We start from the raw sequence: 17964 nt of genomic DNA, 5'->3' as shown, positions 1-17964 counted from the left end.
CGAGAATTTCGCCCGTCTCCGTGCAGACGACGCTGGAGGGGGCCGGCGGCATACTCTTACAGATTTAAAGTTTATTCGGGGGACAGAACCCGGGTGTTGAATTTCAAAGGGTAACGAAACGACACCCAGTATCACAGGCACACCGTCCTAAAGCCTGGAATTATCTCATTATTTTGCGTATCTATTGCATACGTAAGAAATAAACTCTACGATGTCGCGAGGTAAAAGAAACTCAGAAGAGATTCATAATGTCATTGCATCTACTAGTTGAGCTGCGTCTTTAACAGAAAGTCGGCGAAAGCTCCAGCCCAAACCCAGAAGCCGAACCAAGCATTACTGAGAAGCGTAGCATCACAGCTCTCCTTGTTTTCAAAGTCAGTCCGGGCGAGAAGTCGGGCAAGGTGAAGTGCGCCCAACCCAACACCGCAGAAGAATGGCAACCCATGTCCGTTGCAGTATCCGGCATACGACACCAGAGAACAAACAACGGCGGAGAAGATAGCAAGAATAGGTCGGATCTGATCTCCAAAGATTATCGTGGTTGAGCGCACACCATATTTGGCGTCTTCATCTCTGTCCTGATTTCATTGATCAGCCGAAGAGTGCGGAAGGGAAAAATGATTCTTACTTGACGGGCGTAAGAAGTATCATATACAATTGTCCAGCAGGCAGCCCCCAAGTACAGAGGGATGTACACATGCCAGTCAACTGCTCCAGCAACTGAAGCCGCGCCTAATAGTGCCCCCCAGTTGAAGCACATGCCTATCCGATGACATTAATGACCGCGGTGGTCTTGGAACTTCGTATAACGTACCAAGCACTGCCTGCGGCCAATTGGTCACCCGCTTCATGGCAGGATACAACACCACCAGACCCAGGGACGAGAGTCCAAGTCGCAAGCTTGAAAAAAAAAGGATAAAGAACCGATAAAAAAAATCACCAAACTCCAACACACCTGTATTCATTCAACTGCATTAACAGCCAGATGCCAAGAGCCAGCTGTGGGATGAGGAAGAGGAATGCCTGGAACATCGAGACATCCCCTGCAGCCAAGGGTCGCGTGCTTGTTCGCGCTTAACGTGAAAGTGTTACCAGGAGCCACTTTATTGAATGTGTAGCACTTACGAACGGCAGCGTCGACGTCTTTGTCCCACATGTCATTGATCACGCAGCCAGCGGCGTGGAACACTTGGGAAGCAGTAAGGAACAATCCTACATAGTTCCACACCGTCGACATCGGCGTGCCGTGTGCGTAGCACGCCATAGTGACCGACCATGCTAAATTACTCAAGTCAACAACGGAGAAAATAACGTCACAAAGCTACTCACCGCATGGATAGAATAGCAAGAGTGTTCCAGCGGGGTTGTGAACTCGTGCCAGATAGAGGTAAGGACGTATGTTGGAAGGAAAAGAGTCCACCCAAGTTGCGTCCGAAGACGAGGGAAGATGCTGCTTGACGGCTGTTGATTTGACCTCCATGGTAAAGTGGGCAGATAGGTAGATGCTATGGAGGGGGGAAAGGAAAACGGGCTTTTATACATTCATCTTGTTCGCTTCAAGACAAACTTGAGGACTCGGAAATCAATATAACATACATAGTATGATTCGGATGCGATTGCATCATTGCAATCGGTTAATCTGCACAATTGGAACTTGTGAACGTTCAACCTGAGTCACCTGAGAGCTCCCAGGCCTTTCAGGATAACCAAGGACACAGCCATGACCATCCCGTCGTCATCCAGGCCACGTTAACCTGCCACAACGCGGTTTCTGGAGTTCATGGTACCATATGTTATCAGCCGGACATTACGTACTCGAGGACATTTCTATCCGAGACATCCGACCCGCTTGCTTGCATAATGCAAATCTTAGGGTCACAATATACCACGTGACCTACAGCTACGATGTCACTGCAGCGCGGCACTGGCGCCCACCAGGCACCTAGTGTTTCGGCTGACACCGCGACCGTACCGCTACACAGCCAGCCTCTTTGGTAGGATCTCTGGGAACTTACCGCTTCTTACCAGATCTCCCTGAAATCTACTCCGGAACACCAAACAACTTAATTAATATCATGACGATTCACGAAAGTGGGAATAAATAGAAATAAATTCCCCTGCTCCTTGCAGAGCACTAGACAACTTCACCGAGCATTACACACTACTACCAGTCGATATACACACACGCTCTTGGAAAGCGATCGAGGTCATACCAGTTGCTGTGTCGGAATCAGCCACGAGATTAGCGTGGTATTCTCGAATGCCAAGGATCAGGCGGGGGTCCCAGTACAAACAACTGGACGATCGTCAAAATCTGAACAAACCCAGAATAAATCTGAGTTTCCAGGGAATTTCGGTCCTATAGAAATGATGAACCATGGTCATTTGCAGGGGTCAGTGAAATATTGACATACCGTTGAGAGTATTGGAGAGAAATTAAAAATGATGTCAAAGCAAGAAACAGCAACAAAGCTAGCATGTCCGATCCTTTAGCGGCAACGGGAACCTATATTCACAGCATGGGCTCACCTCACAAAGTAAAGTACGTGAGTTTTTATCAACACCGTGAAACAGTCCTCAATAATTCCTCCTGCAGAAGGTCGTGGCAGTTCACGGAAGTATTTCACAGCAATCCGGACTGCAAGACATAGTGCAAGGACCTCCCACACAATGGAGACTATCCAAGTAATGGAATCCAGAAGTAGGACATCTTCCGCATAGCCAATCGAGCCAATCGAGCACTGATGGGTGTCGGAGAGAATAAGTTCCTCTGGTATTCATCAATGAGATGCACATTTTTGTCATCCACAATTAAGCGTACCCCCTGAAGTATGTATTGTTGTCATTACGGAGACCATTCCGTCGAAAATGTTGTCAGCCAGACAGGTGACAATGAGAAATATCAGGATCTTTCTGGATCGTTGATACATGACATGCAACCGAGTGATCATAATGACTTGCAGCATGTTTCAGTCAAGTCAATATCGCTGAGGTCTCGCGAGTGCCAAGCTCACCCCACAACATTGCAAATACCAAAACACGCGTCCAATTCCATACGACGTACATAATCCAGCCTGATGAATCCTGTTAGTAATCAGCCTCGGGTAGCACACTCCAAACAGACTCACATCTGCGGCAGTATAATGCGACAGTCATTAGTGAGCCAAGAAATTTATAAAGGACCACACCCACTCCTACCGGGCATCGCGGTTAATTGGAGGGGAGTAGCAGGTATCTATGCAGAAGACTCACGGTATCTGTCAGCGAGATGGTAGGAACACTGTCTGTATTTCATTGGTCAGAAGCAAAGATAGTGAATGTACTAAGGAGACATACACAGCATGTACATGCTGATTATGAGAGACAGACGATTAGTACAACACATTGTTTAGCCTTCCGAACATACGCAGCGAATATGATTCCAAGGTAGCGTACCTAGGATATTTTCAAGTCAGCACAACATAACAGCCGTGATAGGTAAGCTACATACACCGAGGTACAGAACTGTCATTAGGGACCAGCGTTGCCTCTGGAATTAAGTGTATTTTCATGTTTGTTCTTATGACATGAGAACTCTGCTCACCCAGACCAATTCTACCCTATAAAACCCAATATGCTTAGCGACATGGCTGTTCCGGTCATAGCATCAACATACCTCTTGTCCGAATGTAAGTGCTGGAGATACTTATAGGCTATCAGCAGTTCTTTTATATGATCATGCTCACCCCATTCATACGTCACTCCAATAAAGGCGGCAACTGCGAAAAGGTTAGATTGAGACATCAGCTTCAACATCCGACTGTTCTCCACGAACCTCCAAAATAGCTGGAAACACGGTCTGAATTGATGGACGGCCACCAAATGGGATCATTTGAGACTATAGTCATACTGTTAGAGAATGAGTGTAGGTAAGAGGCGAACTTGGTCACTGGTGCGCGTATGACGATGACAAATCATACCGCAATTTCAAAGTGTCTGGATCATCGAATAAATGTTGGTCAAGAAACATTTGCACGGGCGGAAACTTGAATACCGTAAAAGATGGAAGGCACATTATGTCGGCATGCCAACCCCAGACTAGAAGTCAACTGTGAAAAATAGGGGAGATTCACACAAACCAAACAGATAACTCGCGTTCTACCCATGGACGAGCACATAGATAGATCAATGTCTACTATGCCTGCTCTTAGTCCTCGAGCAATCCGTCGCGTCGTGCGCTCTCTGCCTCTGTTATCGGGCTTTCGTATCATAAAGTGAGCGTGGAGTCTTTGATTTGCATCGTGTTGGAACTTGGTCGCGGTGGTGACAGGCATCAGTTTGCACAGCCTAGTAAGATATCTAGTCGAGAAAGGGCCATCACGGTGATTGATATCCGGCGAAGATATATCACCATCCCTAGATTACTAGACAGGCACTGAGAGGACATGGAAACAGAAGACTCGGGCGCGCTGTTATGACCGCATGAAGCCTAAGTACTTTGCTCACACTAGTACTTGGAGTTATACAATCAGAAGGACCGCGGTGTCATGCATTTGTGACCAAATGTGACAAACACATGTGACACCGCTCGCTAAAGTCCATATCTACTTATGTAAAATACGAGTCTGCCTCGTGTACATGTGGAGTAGCCAGTGTACTTTGTGGGTACGGACAACGGATTTGCTTTAACAAGTTGAATGGGTTGTGTGTTGAGTCCTGAGAATGTTCATATGCTCCTTCGAGCCGCACATATCCATTCTTCCTTGTTCAACTCGATCCAACTCGATGATCAAAATCATTTCCCTCGAGCACTTCAACTTTGTTGATGCTCTGAGCTTCTTCTGCCCTTTTCAACTCGTCCGCAATGCTTGCATTTCCAGTAGTAATGATGCGAGCTGTTGTCAACTCGTTCCAGGCGCTCAAAATTGTCGTCGATCAATGATGCGAGGGGGACGCCCTCCAGCATACACCATCGTCATTTTTTATGTTCTCTTAAATTCCAACCATGTGTTATCAGAGGTCTAAATTACCTCTCCAAGAGTTTCGGATACCATGGAGTTCTGCCAAGTTTTGCTGCCCCCCTTTCGCGTGAGTTCTGCCGAGGACCAGGCACAACCACTGCGGTCAGATTTGCCAACAACACAACTTGTACTCAACTTATCGTGATTGCATGTATGCGTCTTTGGCAACTAAGAAGCAAGGCACAAGGTCTTTCTGCGACCTATACTGCTGTCATGACCGTTGGAATTGTAGAGCGGATACATACATTAATGACGCGACCGCGTTTGCATCGCGTCAATATTCCAACTGTAATTTCAACATTCTTTCTCGGCTTGCCATCCGTCTTTCTTTTTTCCTCGTCGACGACCGCCTCCCCTTTCACATAATTACACTCACCCACCCTTCCTCCAATGCGCTTGGTGCAGTGACATACGCACAGCTGCACCCGACTCAAGAGTCAAGAAACACCCAAACGCAACCTCTCCACAACCTCCCACAGCCCTGGCCAGTGCTGCCATAGAGTGACTTCCTGCTGCCGCTCATGCACGCACAGCCAATGGCAACCTCCTGCAACGCACCCGACCGTCAGCTGCCTGCTCCCTCAACCTCCTGCAGCCCTGGTGCTACTATCGATACGACCTCTCGCTGTCACCCGCCCTGGGTCAACCTCCCATACGTCCACAGCCCCACGCCCCAAGGGCAACGTCACTACCCTGGCATGCCCCTTCCTCGCCCTTCCATGAATCTGGTGTTGCCCAATGCCCACACGCTTGGGACTGCCGCCACGACCTATTACAGTCTTCCGCTGCTCACTTCAACCTCCTGCACCTTCTTGCCATCCTCGGCGCCTCGCATGGCCGTCTGCAATATCTCATTCTTTCCCTGGTTGGCACCCTGGTCCTGCGCTCTTCATCTCGTTCCCTTCACGCTGCCCATACCTATATATTCATATTCTTCATTTATCATTGCATATCATATGCTTAGACTTTTTTGAAATATGATATTGTTAACTCGAGCATTGACTGGAATTGGGGAGAGGAACATGCCGTCGCATTTGCACATATCTTGGTAGTGTAACATTGCCAAAAAAATTCAAGATTTTTGTGAGTAGATCTATACAGTGTTGTTATTAACCCGGGTTATAACTGAATAGGTTATAACTGGTGCGTCTTGATTTGAATTAACCGCGAAATAACTGGGGTTAATATAAGCTTCTAGCTACAATTCGCACTCATTTTCAAGGCTCTATGTGTTGTGGTTGAGTCGTGAAACACTTGTGCAAATCAATTTGCATTACTAGGCCATCGATAGTACAACGTCAACGACACTAGCATGAGGAATAGATCTAAAATTATAGTCAAGCAGATACATATATATTGTGTATAACAATTTACACAAGGCAATAGACCAACATGCATCAATAGACGACACGAAAAAGCTATGATATGGAACAGGGACGATGCACACTGCAAGAGGGCGAAGGGCCCCGGGCCATAGTAGATGTAGGCTGTTGAGCTCGTTGGGATAATGGCATGATAGATGTCGGTGGAGCTTGCTACTGATAAGCCTAGACGGAGGATGGGCGAAAGGAAGAAGTGCTGACCAAGGGGTAGAATACACTTAGTAGAGCTGCTCAGCCCTCAATTCTTGTTTTTGGGCGAAGTTCGCGAGCTCAGCGCTCAGCGCACTGAGCGCAGACTCCGCAGAGTGCACTCTCGACATTTTTTAAAGGTCCGCAACAGCTGCCGAGATCATGCCGACGCAGCCTCATTCAAGCATAGTACAAGTTGTACAACCAACACAGACTGAACTTCGAGCACATCTCGCAGGGCAAGACCAACTCCTCAACCAACTCGCCAACGATGATGACCTTGATGATGTCGGTGATTATCTGTCTGATTCTGATGGCAATGCTTATGGCAGCGAACAAAAACCGATCCCTCGCAATGTCTATTACTTGTGATGGTTCACGAGGGTCGGACCATACAATCTTCTTCGGTGCAAAGACTTCTTTTCATGGTGCTTGCAAAGTCCCGAACGTGAATTAACCACGTGTATCACTGGACCCTTTCCACGCGGCAGCCATGCTCTCCCTCGATCTGGCAGGGCTCATGAGGGGTCATACGAAAGTGTACTTTATCGAGGGAAGAGCTGCCAATGCACGTCGGTAGGGACAGTAAAAGCCTTCTTCATGCACCGCAGACACAAGCTACAGGTGACGAAAGCAAATTTTGATGTTACTGCACCATCATGATGTTGCTCCCCATGTGTACGGCGAGAGCAGACTATGGACTATATGCCAGCCGCCACTATATCACTTCCAGCACAGACTGGCGGCACTGGAGCCAACACACTTTTTCTCAGCATCATCCAGCGTCTTTCGGAGCTAGGCAGGAGCATGTCAGAAGTGTGACTTCGCATAATTGCAGGCTCCCTAATTCGATAGGTAAGGCCCGGATAGAGCGAAACTCATTACTGCGAGCGCCTGTTTCTTTCGTTCACACTCGAGGCTTTCCGCAGCACTGAATCGATTGCTGCCAATAACGGAGATGGGTCTCGGCTGTCTCCTAAAACGGAGCGTTCTTGCCATCCTAATTCGAGTTGTCGATGGGCTGGTCAATGAGCACTGAGCGGCTAAGTGTGACGGAGATCCAAGGCCAGATATTTCATTTAGCCCACGGGTATATATGATACATGCTCCTCCAATCCAGTAGGTACAAACCAAGAGGACCTTTACTTCCTGTTTCCTGGCATGTCGTCCAACAACACCTCAAGTTCGGCATTAGAAACGCAAACATGTTCGATTCCAGTACCAGTGTAAGAGTTCTCATCTTTCCTGCCTTTCAAATATTCAGGAAGATGTGTTCTCTTGATTTGGTTCAGATATCGTCATGCAGCACCCTCGGGACCATGGCCTTGGGTAGATTTCAACACCGACCTTTCATCCTCTGAGCCACCATTTCAAAAGGACGAGCACGAATGGCGCGGATACCCGCAAGAACTTTTCGGCAACTGGAGTCCGATTCCAGTGACACGAAGCCAGATGTTGACACGATGTGCGCGCACCGTGAAACCGTGCATCATATATACCATTGACGTAACGGGCGACGGTCAATTCAAAACACGCGAGCGAGGGCTGCAGGTGCTGGAAGATAAGGAAAACGAATTCTGGTCGAAATTACAGGAGGAAAGCATTGTTTTAACCTCATCTCGCCAAACTAATGAGTGATCACGACTACAATTAGGTTCGGGAAAACGTCCGCGTTCGAGCGTTATTCGTGGATAACATGTCGGAATCCGTTTTGAAGATGTTGGGGACGAAGTTCGTGCTCCGGCGTAAATGCCAATTCAGCACTGAAATTTCCTTTCATAGATATAACATCGAGCCATTCTTCTTTGCATCCTCCATAAACTGGATTCCTTCGCGATACCGGGAAGAGGTTCAACATGGAGTGGGGGATCGTACGTCTGATGACTGCCTGTTGGTCTCGAGGTTGTTAATCTGTTGTTCCGGGTAGATATCACAGTTATCCTTCCTTTCATTCGGACCACGGAGAAGAAAACGAAGACACATTCTAGCTTAACGGGCATGAGTTCGTCATTTTTTCAACAGTTGACCGCTTCTTATCACAAAACATACAGAACGGAATGAAAGGAAGAATACTATAGATGTCATGTTACCCCTTCACCTACACGGTAATCCGTACTTGCTTTTATCACGGTTTTGTCTAAGTCCTTTCACAGGCGAATATGTCCTTCTCATCGACCTTCTGGCAATCCATATGATCCGCGGGAAGAATTCCTCTACAATCATAACGTATCATCCTGCGCTGCGTGATCGCACTACCGCCGAGCGCTTACATCAGGTTATGGAGCGTGCAGGTGGAAGTGTTTACTGGAATAAAATATTCGTGGCGTCTGAAGATCCAACCTTTTTCTTTCTGGCAATCTTGTGGTACGCACTGTATGCGTGGGATGAGGCATTTGAAGTGTTGTATAACCGCATCAAGGATTTGGTGTGTATGCGATCTGTTCGAGTGGTGGGGAAGGCTCATCATGCACAGGAGGTGATCTTGAATGCCTCCGACTTCACCGCTATGACCGACCTCAACTATGACCTCCATAGCCTTCAGGCGCACCTCCTCCAGTACCAAACCCTCCTTCATGATTTCGAGATTTCGGTCACGTTTGTTATGGAGACTCCAAACCCTGCAATGGAAGATTCAGAAAATAAGACTACTACAGAAGAGCTGATGCGACGAGAATGCAAGAACCTCCTTTCCGAAATCGACAGGTTGCACAGGAGATGTTCGATGTTAATCAGTCGATTAAAGAATGCCACAGATTTGGCATTCGCGACTGTAAACATTGAGGATAGTCGTCAAACATTCAAGTTAACGACGGCGGCCCTTCGAGACTCTGCAGCGATGAAACAGGTGTGACGGCAGCTACATATACACCGACAGAGCTCATGCCTTCTGCAGATATCATACCTCACCATGATCTTCTTGCCCGCCAGCTTTACTGCTGTATGTGTTTGGATGTATAACACGAACTAAAGCGCTCACTGATTGAACAGTCGGTCTTTGGGATGAACGTGCGCGAAATTAACCCCGGCTCCCTAGAGACGATCGCGCGCTATGTTTGGGTGTCTTCGTTGCTGACTTTTGTCACGACATGGATCGTCATCGCTTTCCAACCATACAGTACAATCCACAGGCCTGGAGCTAGTATGTGGCGGAGGGCTGCTTGGCCTGCGTTCGTCCTCAGCTATAAGATTGTTCAGTACTCCAAGTCCTTCTGGATCGAGGCCAAGAAGTCTACGGCACAGGAAAACAATATACCCTTGGGTCCAATTCGCGGGAGAGGAGGTCATTCTTCTGCATTGAAGTTTGACGACGCAATCTATGAAGAGGATGCAATTGGTGGCTAATTTCTGATGTAGCGAGTGTCTACGGATATGATTACACTTCAGAAAGCGAGGGGCCCACGTGGCCCGTCGCAATCCACTTGTCAATTACAACAAGGTAGCACACACTGCACAGACTCTGCACATACATACAGTAAGATCCCGGTATCATTCATGTGTCCCAATATTTCGTTCTACACAACCTTTGTGTTACAGCTTGCGCTTGAACGAAGGCAAAATATTACCCTTCCGAATGCGGAAGATGTAGGTGAGAGCGAAAATCGCAAAGACCTTGGAAAAATAGATTCCTTCGTGAATACCCAGAGTGAACAGCAAGGGACGTAACTCACATTAAACAAGGTGACACCAAGCATGATACCAACGTCACGCCAGCGGTGAGAATACTGGATATTGAATCCAGCATACATGTACTGGTCCGTCGTCTGGAACGGACAGTAGAGGCAGTTCGATGTCGCATTGGGGTCTGTTAGATATCCGCCCGCATAAGACATGAAAGGATCCATATAATCAGCACACGTGAGTCCCGTAGGAGGAACAATTGAAACAAGCTCCGTCGACGCGCAAACAATCGTCTGTCCGCTAACCGCTAAGAACAAGTTGAGTTCATTGATACGGAAGCCAAACATAAGCACAAACCTTGACCGAACAGGCCTTCAATCAGATAGGTGAAAGGCGAAACCCTATACATCCACCGCCACCAACCCAACTGGCTGAATGGCTGCAGAACACCGTTACTAGACCACAAATCAGTAAGCAGCTATGTTATCAGTTTAGAAATCTGACTTACAATATGACGACAAATGAAAAGAGCGTGCTGAACAACAATGAAGCAATAAATGCAGTTGGGGCCATGGAAGCTATTGCGAGTGCGATCGTCGTGTAATAGAGCGGGAATATGACTCCATACATCAGGTAGGTGTATCCAGCACGGTCGGTGTAGAATCCGACTGTCCAGTACCAGCAAACAAAGAAGACCGATGAGCAGAAAATGTTCCAAGGTATCTCGACGAGTATTTGAGAGGTGACGAGAGCAGTCCACTTGTACATCCTGCTCTGGCGCTCCCGGACTTCATAAATTGACCGAATGTCGATGTAGACCGTCTGCATCTGCTGAGAAAGAGGGACACACAAAATTGTGGCCAAGAAAATTGCCTATGATACCAATTAGCGAACAAAGCCACTTCATCAAATGTCGCAAATCATACAAAGAGTTTGTTTTGTGTACCCTGGAGGGAGTCTTTTGTGTTATAGAACGTGAAGCCAATCAATAGACCACCAGCGATGTTGAGAACGAGCTTTGCCACCAAGTAGGTTGGGTTCCGCCAATATGCTTGGAAGTTGCGCTGTGTAAGAGCAATGGTCTGGTGCCTCCACGAAGTAGCGAACTGTGTGCGTAGCTGTGTCTGGACAACGGGACGAGAGCGACCCTCAGCATGAATGCGTCCAAGCTCATCTTCTAGCACAGCGGCTTCTGGCGAAATTCGCCAGACATTATGCCAATCAACAGATGTGCTCGCGGTCGCTCCAGCACCAATGACATCAAGCATGTATTCCGCACTGCCATAGCTTAACTCCACGAATGACTGAACCAACAAAAGACTTACGGGTTGGCATCCTCATCACAGGGTGGGGCTCCATTACGTTCGAAATATTTCAACATCGTAGAAGACTTGTCCCCAATGTCACCAAAGTAGACAGTTTGGCCGCCCTTGCGAAGGAGGAGAAGTTTGTCAAACAGTTGGAAAAGCTCCCCGGAAGGTTGGTGAATGCTAATAAAGCTCAGAATGAGAGCACTATCAGATGTATACAAGACTCACGTGCACAAGATGGCTTGTCCACTATCGGCAAGCTCGCGGAGGAATGTTATGATGGCCCAAGCCGATTGGGAATCGAGACCAGACGTAGGTTCATCAAGGAAAAGAAGAAGTTTGGGCTGTTGACACGCTAGGTTCAAAGAGGATGCTACATCTTCAAAGACGGACATACCTTCGCGGCCAATTCAACGGCTATTGTCGTGCGCTTTTTATGTTCAACGCCCAACGAGCCCACAACTGCGTTTGCATATGCTTCGAGGCCACACATTTGGAGGCACTTGTCCACGCTGAATAACATCAGTCGGAACTGTCAATGGTACAATGTGAAACAGGAGGACATACTGGGCTTGAATCTCCTCCATAGGGACAAATTCCGATTGTCTAAGATGAGCTGAAGCAAGAATGGTCTCCCGAACAGTGGCTTGGGGTAGATGGGTATCCATCTGCTGACAATATCCCCTGAGCTTGTTTTTAGTGTTGCCGATCAACAATGTAGCTTTTACCTACGTTTGTGCCTGGAAATCTGAAGGGAGTGGTTGTCCGTTAATGAAACGGTCACCTGAAACGACACCAACATCGACGCGCTGGGCAAGGACATTGAGCAGAGTAGTCTATCGTGTCTTGTCAGTCTACAGCGAGGTTGAGCAGTAAAATGACGAGAACCTTTCCCGCGCCAGATTCACCCATGAGGGCAGTGAGCTTTCCAGGTGCGACATAACCAGAGATATTGTCTAACAACCTCCTCTCTGATCCCCCTGAAATGGGAACGACGTACTGCACATGGTGCCAGGTGAAGTTATCTGGCGGCCCATGTTTCTTCTTTTCATCAAATACTTTGCTTTTCTTGTGCGCGTTTTCGTTAGGTGCCGATGGTCCCCCCTTTTCCACATCTTTTTGTACAGTGACGGGTCCAGCAGACTTTGCGCCCTTAGACTGGTTGAAGAGAGTGACAGCAGAATCAAATGCGGAGCCGGTGTTGAATTCGGTAGCGAAGAGCAACAACATAAGGAAGGTGATACCGAATGCACATATAATGCCGTAATTCTGATAGAAAAGAAATTGAGCTGTCATGACTCAGATCGGAAAATTAGATTGGGACGTACGCGCCAAAGGTCACTGTACAGGTAATCATAAGATAGGTACGCGAAGACGTTACCGTTGACAGTCGACATTCCAGGCTGAGCTCCAACTGTGGTGCAGACCTGATTAGCCAGCGATATATTTTCATATCCAGGACCCTGAGGGACCAAGGTAGTGCATGTCCCGTTCAAAGTGTGGAATTCGTTCATCATCAATGATTCAAACCCGAACCCGAGAGGCTGGGATAGATGTTTCAGCGCAGCGCTTGAAGAATAATACGTCACCCTACATTCAAGTAAGTGATCCAGCGCAGGGCGCCCGGGATGCTGAGCCGAGGAATAGTATAACCGGTGTACAGCGAGAAGACCAAAACACCAATGCCAGCTACTGATGTAGCACTAGACTCTTCTTTGAAAGCAGCAGCGACCAGCCTGAAAAATCCTTTCATCGCGGTCGTCATCGTGAATACCACCAAGAAGAATATACTGTCAGAAAGGTATATCAGATATCTGTAGCGGAAACTTGTAGACAGGAAACCACTGACAAGAACTGCGATACTGTCCTCTGAAGGTCGACCAAGAAGTAGAGAAGTACAGAGAAAACGCCCTGGATAACGAACGTAATTGGTATATCGACAACCGTGTGAGCCAGACTTTCGATGAATGGATAATACATCGCTGCTTTGTGGTGACGGAGAACTATGGGACGCTGGGCATAGAGAGCGGGTATTTCTGCCATAGCAGACAAGGCGCCGAAAAACAATGCACTATAGGACTGATTAGAAACTTCGCGGACAGAAGAATGCCAAAGAACAAACAAGAATAAGATGCCCCCGCGAGAGAAGTAACCAGAAGTTGCGTCAGGGAGGTGGTAGAAGACGGTGCCCATCACGATGGCTTGGAATATTTGCGCACTTAGGGGCCATCAATACGTTATGTCGACATGAGCATATAATTGGTACGCACACAAGTTGCACCACTTGAGACGTGATATCGCCCTTTATTATCTGAACCCGGCGGACCATTACTGCCCTGACTTGCATCGGGATTGATATCGTGAAGGAGTTACTCTTAGGCGCATGACGCGCATGCTCCATCCCCGCACTAAGACTGTATGCCTCCTTGCGTTCGGGTTTGCCCACGTAGAGGTTGCGATAATTATCAATCGATTGACGGTTAGCTTGCCCCAGCGGAGATGCGAGGAAGTAAGCTGCCATTTCCTCAGCCGTTCTGGGTATTGACGCTTCAACGTCAGCACGGAAGTTTCTCGCATTTGGATCCGTGACTAGAAAATCTTAGAATATGACAAGGACCATTACACCAATACGTACCAGAAACAAGAAAATCAGACGTCGTTTGTCGGTGGTAGGGTTCATATCCCATATCCATAAAATACTGGCGCGCCTCTTTTGCAGGCCCAAAATAGACCATTCGGCCCTCGGAGACTACGCACACCTTGTCAAACAAGTTATACAACTGTTCACCGGCTTGGTAAAGAGAGACGGCTGTCGTAATCCGACCAATATCGGTGCCAATGCGAAGTGCCTGGATGAACTCTAACGCTGTCGACGCATCCAGACCACGGGTCGAGCTACGAGTCATCAGCGCTCATCGCAGACAATGAATCAAAGGATAACAAACTTGTCCCAGGAGCTGATCAAGCTTCTGCATGACAAAGCCTCTGCAATAGAAACACGTTTCTTCTCTCCACCTGATACGCCTCGTATAGCAGCGTTCCCGACAACAGTATTACGTGCGTGGTGCAGTCCGAAGATTCTGATTAGGATGTCAACCACGTCGCGATTGAACTGGTCACGGGACTGATCGATAAACCGCGCATGTGGCGTGCGGGTTTTGATTGCGAAGGATAGTGTCTGCTCAACTGTGAGTGTCGGAAAATGGACATCATCTTCAGGACAGTAGATGACATCGCCGCGATATTGCTTGGTTATTTCCTCAGGGGTAAAGGAGTCATACCACACATCACCTTCGACAGCGTGGTACTCCTTCGTCTGATTGGAGAGTACCTTCAAGAATGTGCTACAACCAGAACCAGGACGGCCCAGAACAACTGGTGGAAGTCAGTACACTACACAGGTGGCCGAGTAAAACACAACCTAGACTTACGCAACATTTCTCCTGGCATTACTACACCTCCAAAGCCCGACAGAATGTTACGAATTGGGGGATTGCGCATTGTTGTAATGTTTTTAAGCGCAACCGAGGGATTTAATATCGAGCCCACTGTGGGCTGCAGTGATGCGCGTGCTCCAATGCCAACTACGCGTAAATCATCAAACATCACGCCCAACTCACGGGCCCTGATGGACTCTTCACCCCGTCTGCAACTCATTACAGCCAGTGGTAAGATAGTAGCAAAACACATACCGTCGGACGAGGTCCTTCAAAGTCTGCTCAAAATCAAAGCCTTCCTGATCACTACTGCCACTTTCCATGGCTATAGATATCGTGGATTTGCGATTATCAGCCACTTTAGATTTCCGCACAGGGGGAGGAGGGCGAAAGTTGTCTACGGGACGGTGGTGGGACCGAGTAGATCGTGCTGTCATCGTCCGTTCCAACTCCTGCATACTGGCTGGATCGAAGAAGGTAAAGGGTAGGTGAGGTTGGGGTCCATCCTTCGACGCAGCGGCGGCGGACTGATCGGGAGCATCCGTCTCTTGCGCTTGACCAGGGAAATCCATGGTGGGTGGATGAAGAACCGTGGGGTTGTTCGATGCGCAACCCTGCGCCCCTCTATATAGCAGGAAGCTGGTGTGAGCTTCTACTCGCAGAAGATTGATTTGATTGGTTCCTCGGATGAACAATCAATGCCCGGTCCAAAGGGACGATACTATAAGTACGTATTCCGCAGGAGACCGACAACATATTATGATATTTTATTTCAGTTGGGGATACTGATTACAAGAAAGACTTACAAAGTAGACTACCCTTGCAAGGATCCAGATATCCAGATTCAATAGGGTTGCAAATGGAGAACGTGCCGTAATTTCGGCCACTCATGTGATCATGCCCGACACCATTCCCGAGCGCCCCACAGCAGGAATCAATTATAACTTGATGTTGAGCTTGAACTGCTCCTCGCGATCAGAAGAACACCTCTCTTTCGGTTCAATTACTCACCTTGTTGACATGTCAACAGTGCTAATCAGGAAATGGCAATGCACTATATTCAATAGCAGCCGATGAACCTTCGGGGAGAACTGCGTATTGCCCGAGGGTTGCCCGTCTCGTAGTGACGTGGCACGGCGTCGACTTCGGCAGAGTCAGTAAACTTCACCTGTGTTGTTCCAAAGATATGCTAGCGCAGCGTTAGCACCGGGAGAAATGAATTTGAAACGCAACTTCATTCTTCACTCAAGGACGAGCAGTCCTGTCTGATACACTCAGTGCGTAAGTTCGGATTACACCCTTGATACACTAATCTCGATTAAGGGAATAGTGATAAGTTTGAAACATATGCCTGACACAGGCTATGGACAACCTCTTCTATTGAGGTCTCAGGCGATTAATGTGGATGGCTTCAGCTCGAAGAGGCTGGCAAACACCACAAATTTGAAGTGTTGTCATGCTGATCCAATTCAAGCTTGAGAAGGAACGAGTCCTGTCTTCCTTCTTTCAAAGGTCTGACTGGGAGAATGATAGGCCGAAGCTTTTTTTGGATCAGATTATCACGTGATATAGCAACTTGTACGTAATTTTGACGAGTAGAACGAATTGGCACAGTGAACTCTAAGCTACGCTATGTCGCATGATAGTGTATCTACCAAGAGGAAATTTCGCGCTGCATCCCTTGAAACATTTGACGTGGTCCCGGAGCAGAGAGCAAAGCGCAAACGCCAATCCTCTCAAGAGCACCAACCCAGCGCCTCGACCATACTATGGTCAACTGGAATTATAATGCGCAAGACCCCGCATTTATACCGTATGCCCAGGCATGAATTGTTTTGGCTAGAGGATGGGAATATCACTCTTGAAGCCTCCGGAATACTCTTCCGGGTGCATCGATCATGGCTCGTGCGACACTCAGAGCTCTTTGCGACTATCTTCAAGGACATTGGGTATGATACCGTCACTGGGATAGACGCAGACGAGCAACTTTACCAGCTGACCAAGCTTGAGGAAAAAGATCTAGAGGCACTGCTTCTATTCTATGATAACCCTGTGTAAGTAAGCTCTGCTATCCTGTACTTGATGTAAGCTCAGTTATGAGTGCGTAGGGCGTATCGCGGTGACATCCGATTTTCCACCCTTGTGTCCCTCATCCGTGCGACCACAATTCTGGGGTTCGAAACAGATCGGGTTTGGGCCGTAGAATTGCTCACAGATGACTGGCCATCTGATCTCGAAAGCCTCCATGCCGGCTCAGAACTGCGCTCCAATGCTGCTCAGGTTGCCGCCCTTTCGCGGGCGTGTGGGATTAATGGTATTTTGAAACCTGCATTCTATGAAATGGCACGAACATCTGGGTTTGGCCTGGATGATGTGGACGAATTCAGTAACTCTGAGCAAATAAGTCGCGCGGACGAGCGGCGCCTTATGCGGATGCGAGAACAGCTCAGTGGTATATGGATGCAAGCAGCAGCCCGAGAGGATCCATCCTTGGCCTGTTCAAACCGTGTCAACGACCATTCCAGTGATATCCTTGACAAGAAGCCAGAGCTTTCTTCCCCCGCCTTGGGGCCAAAACGCTGTCTCTCGATGGCGGCGAGGTGCGAAGCATGGGTTCGGCTCGTGCATGACTCAGGGATTTACGACCGATATCGGCATGACCCGCTTTGCGGGTTGTCTGCGTTGATGCTCATTTCGTGGAAAGACGAGGGGTGGTGCAAGGGTTGCCACCATAAAAGGCGGCGTATGTGGTCCACTATGCGGGAGAAGACTTGGGAACAGATTGATGGGTGGATGGGCATTGGACAGTGAATTCATTCCACAGGTGTGGGATGTAAGCTGGAGGCAAACAGGCATTGGATTGGACTACTTATCTCAACAGCGGCTGGAGTATCTGATTGTCCCCAACGATTGCAAGTACGGTAGGGTTGTTAGAATGCATGAGATCGAGCTATATACTCAGGGGTTTGCCTAAAAGGGATTTAGACGAAGGAAAGCCAAACAAAGAGCACGCGTCCAGTGAAAGATC

General features: G+C 48.1%; 6 protein-coding genes across 6 annotated transcripts; 3 read left to right on the top strand and 3 right to left on the bottom strand.

Moving 5' to 3' along the window:
* Nucleotides 1-179: 179 nt before the first annotated feature.
* DFJ58DRAFT_777713 (UbiA prenyltransferase family-domain-containing protein) lies at nucleotides 180-1796 on the bottom strand. The gene is made up of 6 exons (XM_041389572.1): nucleotides 1330-1796; nucleotides 1126-1278; nucleotides 956-1073; nucleotides 815-900; nucleotides 629-762; nucleotides 180-578 (listed from the first exon to the last, which is right to left on the bottom strand). Exons 1-6 carry the CDS (start codon nucleotides 1478-1480, stop codon nucleotides 264-266), a joined length of 957 nt encoding a protein of 318 aa, XP_041245914.1. The 5' UTR covers nucleotides 1481-1796; the 3' UTR covers nucleotides 180-263.
* A 1606-nt stretch (nucleotides 1797-3402) lies between these two features.
* DFJ58DRAFT_263416 (uncharacterized protein) lies at nucleotides 3403-4513 on the bottom strand. Its single transcript, XM_041379536.1, has 5 exons — nucleotides 4034-4513; nucleotides 3960-3975; nucleotides 3815-3888; nucleotides 3491-3758; nucleotides 3403-3435 (listed from the first exon to the last, which is right to left on the bottom strand). The coding sequence occupies exons 1-4, from the start codon at nucleotides 4311-4313 to the stop codon at nucleotides 3595-3597; spliced, it is 534 nt and encodes a 177-aa protein (XP_041245913.1). The 5' UTR covers nucleotides 4314-4513; the 3' UTR covers nucleotides 3403-3435; nucleotides 3491-3594.
* Nucleotides 4514-5536: 1023 nt separating this feature from the next.
* On the top strand, nucleotides 5537-6943 carry DFJ58DRAFT_725805 (uncharacterized protein; the record flags this gene model as incomplete). The annotated part of the gene is made up of 2 exons (XM_041385296.1): nucleotides 5537-5865; nucleotides 6712-6943. The coding sequence occupies 2 exons, from the start codon at nucleotides 5537-5539 to the stop codon at nucleotides 6941-6943; spliced, it is 561 nt and encodes a 186-aa protein (XP_041245912.1).
* Nucleotides 6944-7576: 633 nt separating this feature from the next.
* Nucleotides 7577-9913, top strand: DFJ58DRAFT_873299 (uncharacterized protein; the record flags this gene model as incomplete). The annotated part of the gene is made up of 8 exons (XM_041394365.1): nucleotides 7577-7797; nucleotides 7864-8122; nucleotides 8226-8302; nucleotides 8354-8442; nucleotides 8499-8573; nucleotides 8623-9416; nucleotides 9465-9509; nucleotides 9560-9913. The coding sequence occupies exons 1-8, from the start codon at nucleotides 7733-7735 to the stop codon at nucleotides 9911-9913; spliced, it is 1758 nt and encodes a 585-aa protein (XP_041245911.1). The 5' UTR covers nucleotides 7577-7732.
* Nucleotides 9914-10099: 186 nt separating this feature from the next.
* Nucleotides 10100-15189, bottom strand: DFJ58DRAFT_657553 (ABC-2 type transporter-domain-containing protein; the record flags this gene model as incomplete). The annotated part of the gene is made up of 19 exons (XM_041381987.1): nucleotides 10100-10180; nucleotides 10240-10496; nucleotides 10547-10644; nucleotides 10698-11062; nucleotides 11116-11467; nucleotides 11515-11679; nucleotides 11728-11843; nucleotides 11897-12011; nucleotides 12067-12183; nucleotides 12232-12335; nucleotides 12388-12768; nucleotides 12828-13043; nucleotides 13094-13289; nucleotides 13349-13570; nucleotides 13622-13717; nucleotides 13770-14088; nucleotides 14135-14394; nucleotides 14445-14874; nucleotides 14931-15189. 19 exons carry the CDS (start codon nucleotides 15187-15189, stop codon nucleotides 10100-10102), a joined length of 4149 nt encoding a protein of 1382 aa, XP_041245910.1.
* Nucleotides 15190-16565: 1376 nt separating this feature from the next.
* On the top strand, nucleotides 16566-17964 carry DFJ58DRAFT_700924 (uncharacterized protein; the record flags this gene model as incomplete). The annotated part of the gene is made up of 2 exons (XM_041383584.1): nucleotides 16566-16990; nucleotides 17045-17964. The coding sequence occupies 2 exons, from the start codon at nucleotides 16569-16571 to the stop codon at nucleotides 17745-17747; spliced, it is 1125 nt and encodes a 374-aa protein (XP_041245909.1). The 3' UTR covers nucleotides 17748-17964.

This window comes from Suillus subalutaceus (genome assembly GCF_016647625.1).
Source record: "Suillus subalutaceus strain FC151 chromosome Unknown DFJ58scaffold_30, whole genome shotgun sequence".
NCBI classification, from domain to species: domain Eukaryota; kingdom Fungi; phylum Basidiomycota; class Agaricomycetes; order Boletales; family Suillaceae; genus Suillus; species Suillus subalutaceus.
The sequence above is the reverse complement of the archived record's forward strand: the minus strand, read 5'-3'. Positions and strand labels throughout refer to the sequence as shown.

What these genes read in the sequence shown, in the direction of transcription:
- DFJ58DRAFT_263416 (XM_041379536.1), bottom strand. Translation starts at nt 4,313, where the DNA reads ATGCCTGTCACCACCGCGACCAAGTTCCAACACGATGCAAATCAAAGA. An exon ending in TGTTTCCAGCTATTTTGGAG is followed by an intron (nt 3,759 to 3,814) that starts GTTCGTGGAGAA and finishes ACCTTTTCGCAG; the next exon opens with TTGCCGCCTTTATTGGAGTG.
- DFJ58DRAFT_777713 (XM_041389572.1), bottom strand. Translation starts at nt 1,480, where the DNA reads ATGGAGGTCAAATCAACAGCCGTCAAGCAGCATCTTCCCTCGTCTTCG. An exon ending in ATGCAGTTGAATGAATACAG is followed by an intron (nt 901 to 955) that starts GTGTGTTGGAGT and finishes TTTTTTTTCAAG; the next exon opens with CTTGCGACTTGGACTCTCGT. An exon ending in TTGGCCGCAGGCAGTGCTTG is followed by an intron (nt 763 to 814) that starts GTACGTTATACG and finishes GTCATCGGATAG; the next exon opens with GCATGTGCTTCAACTGGGGG.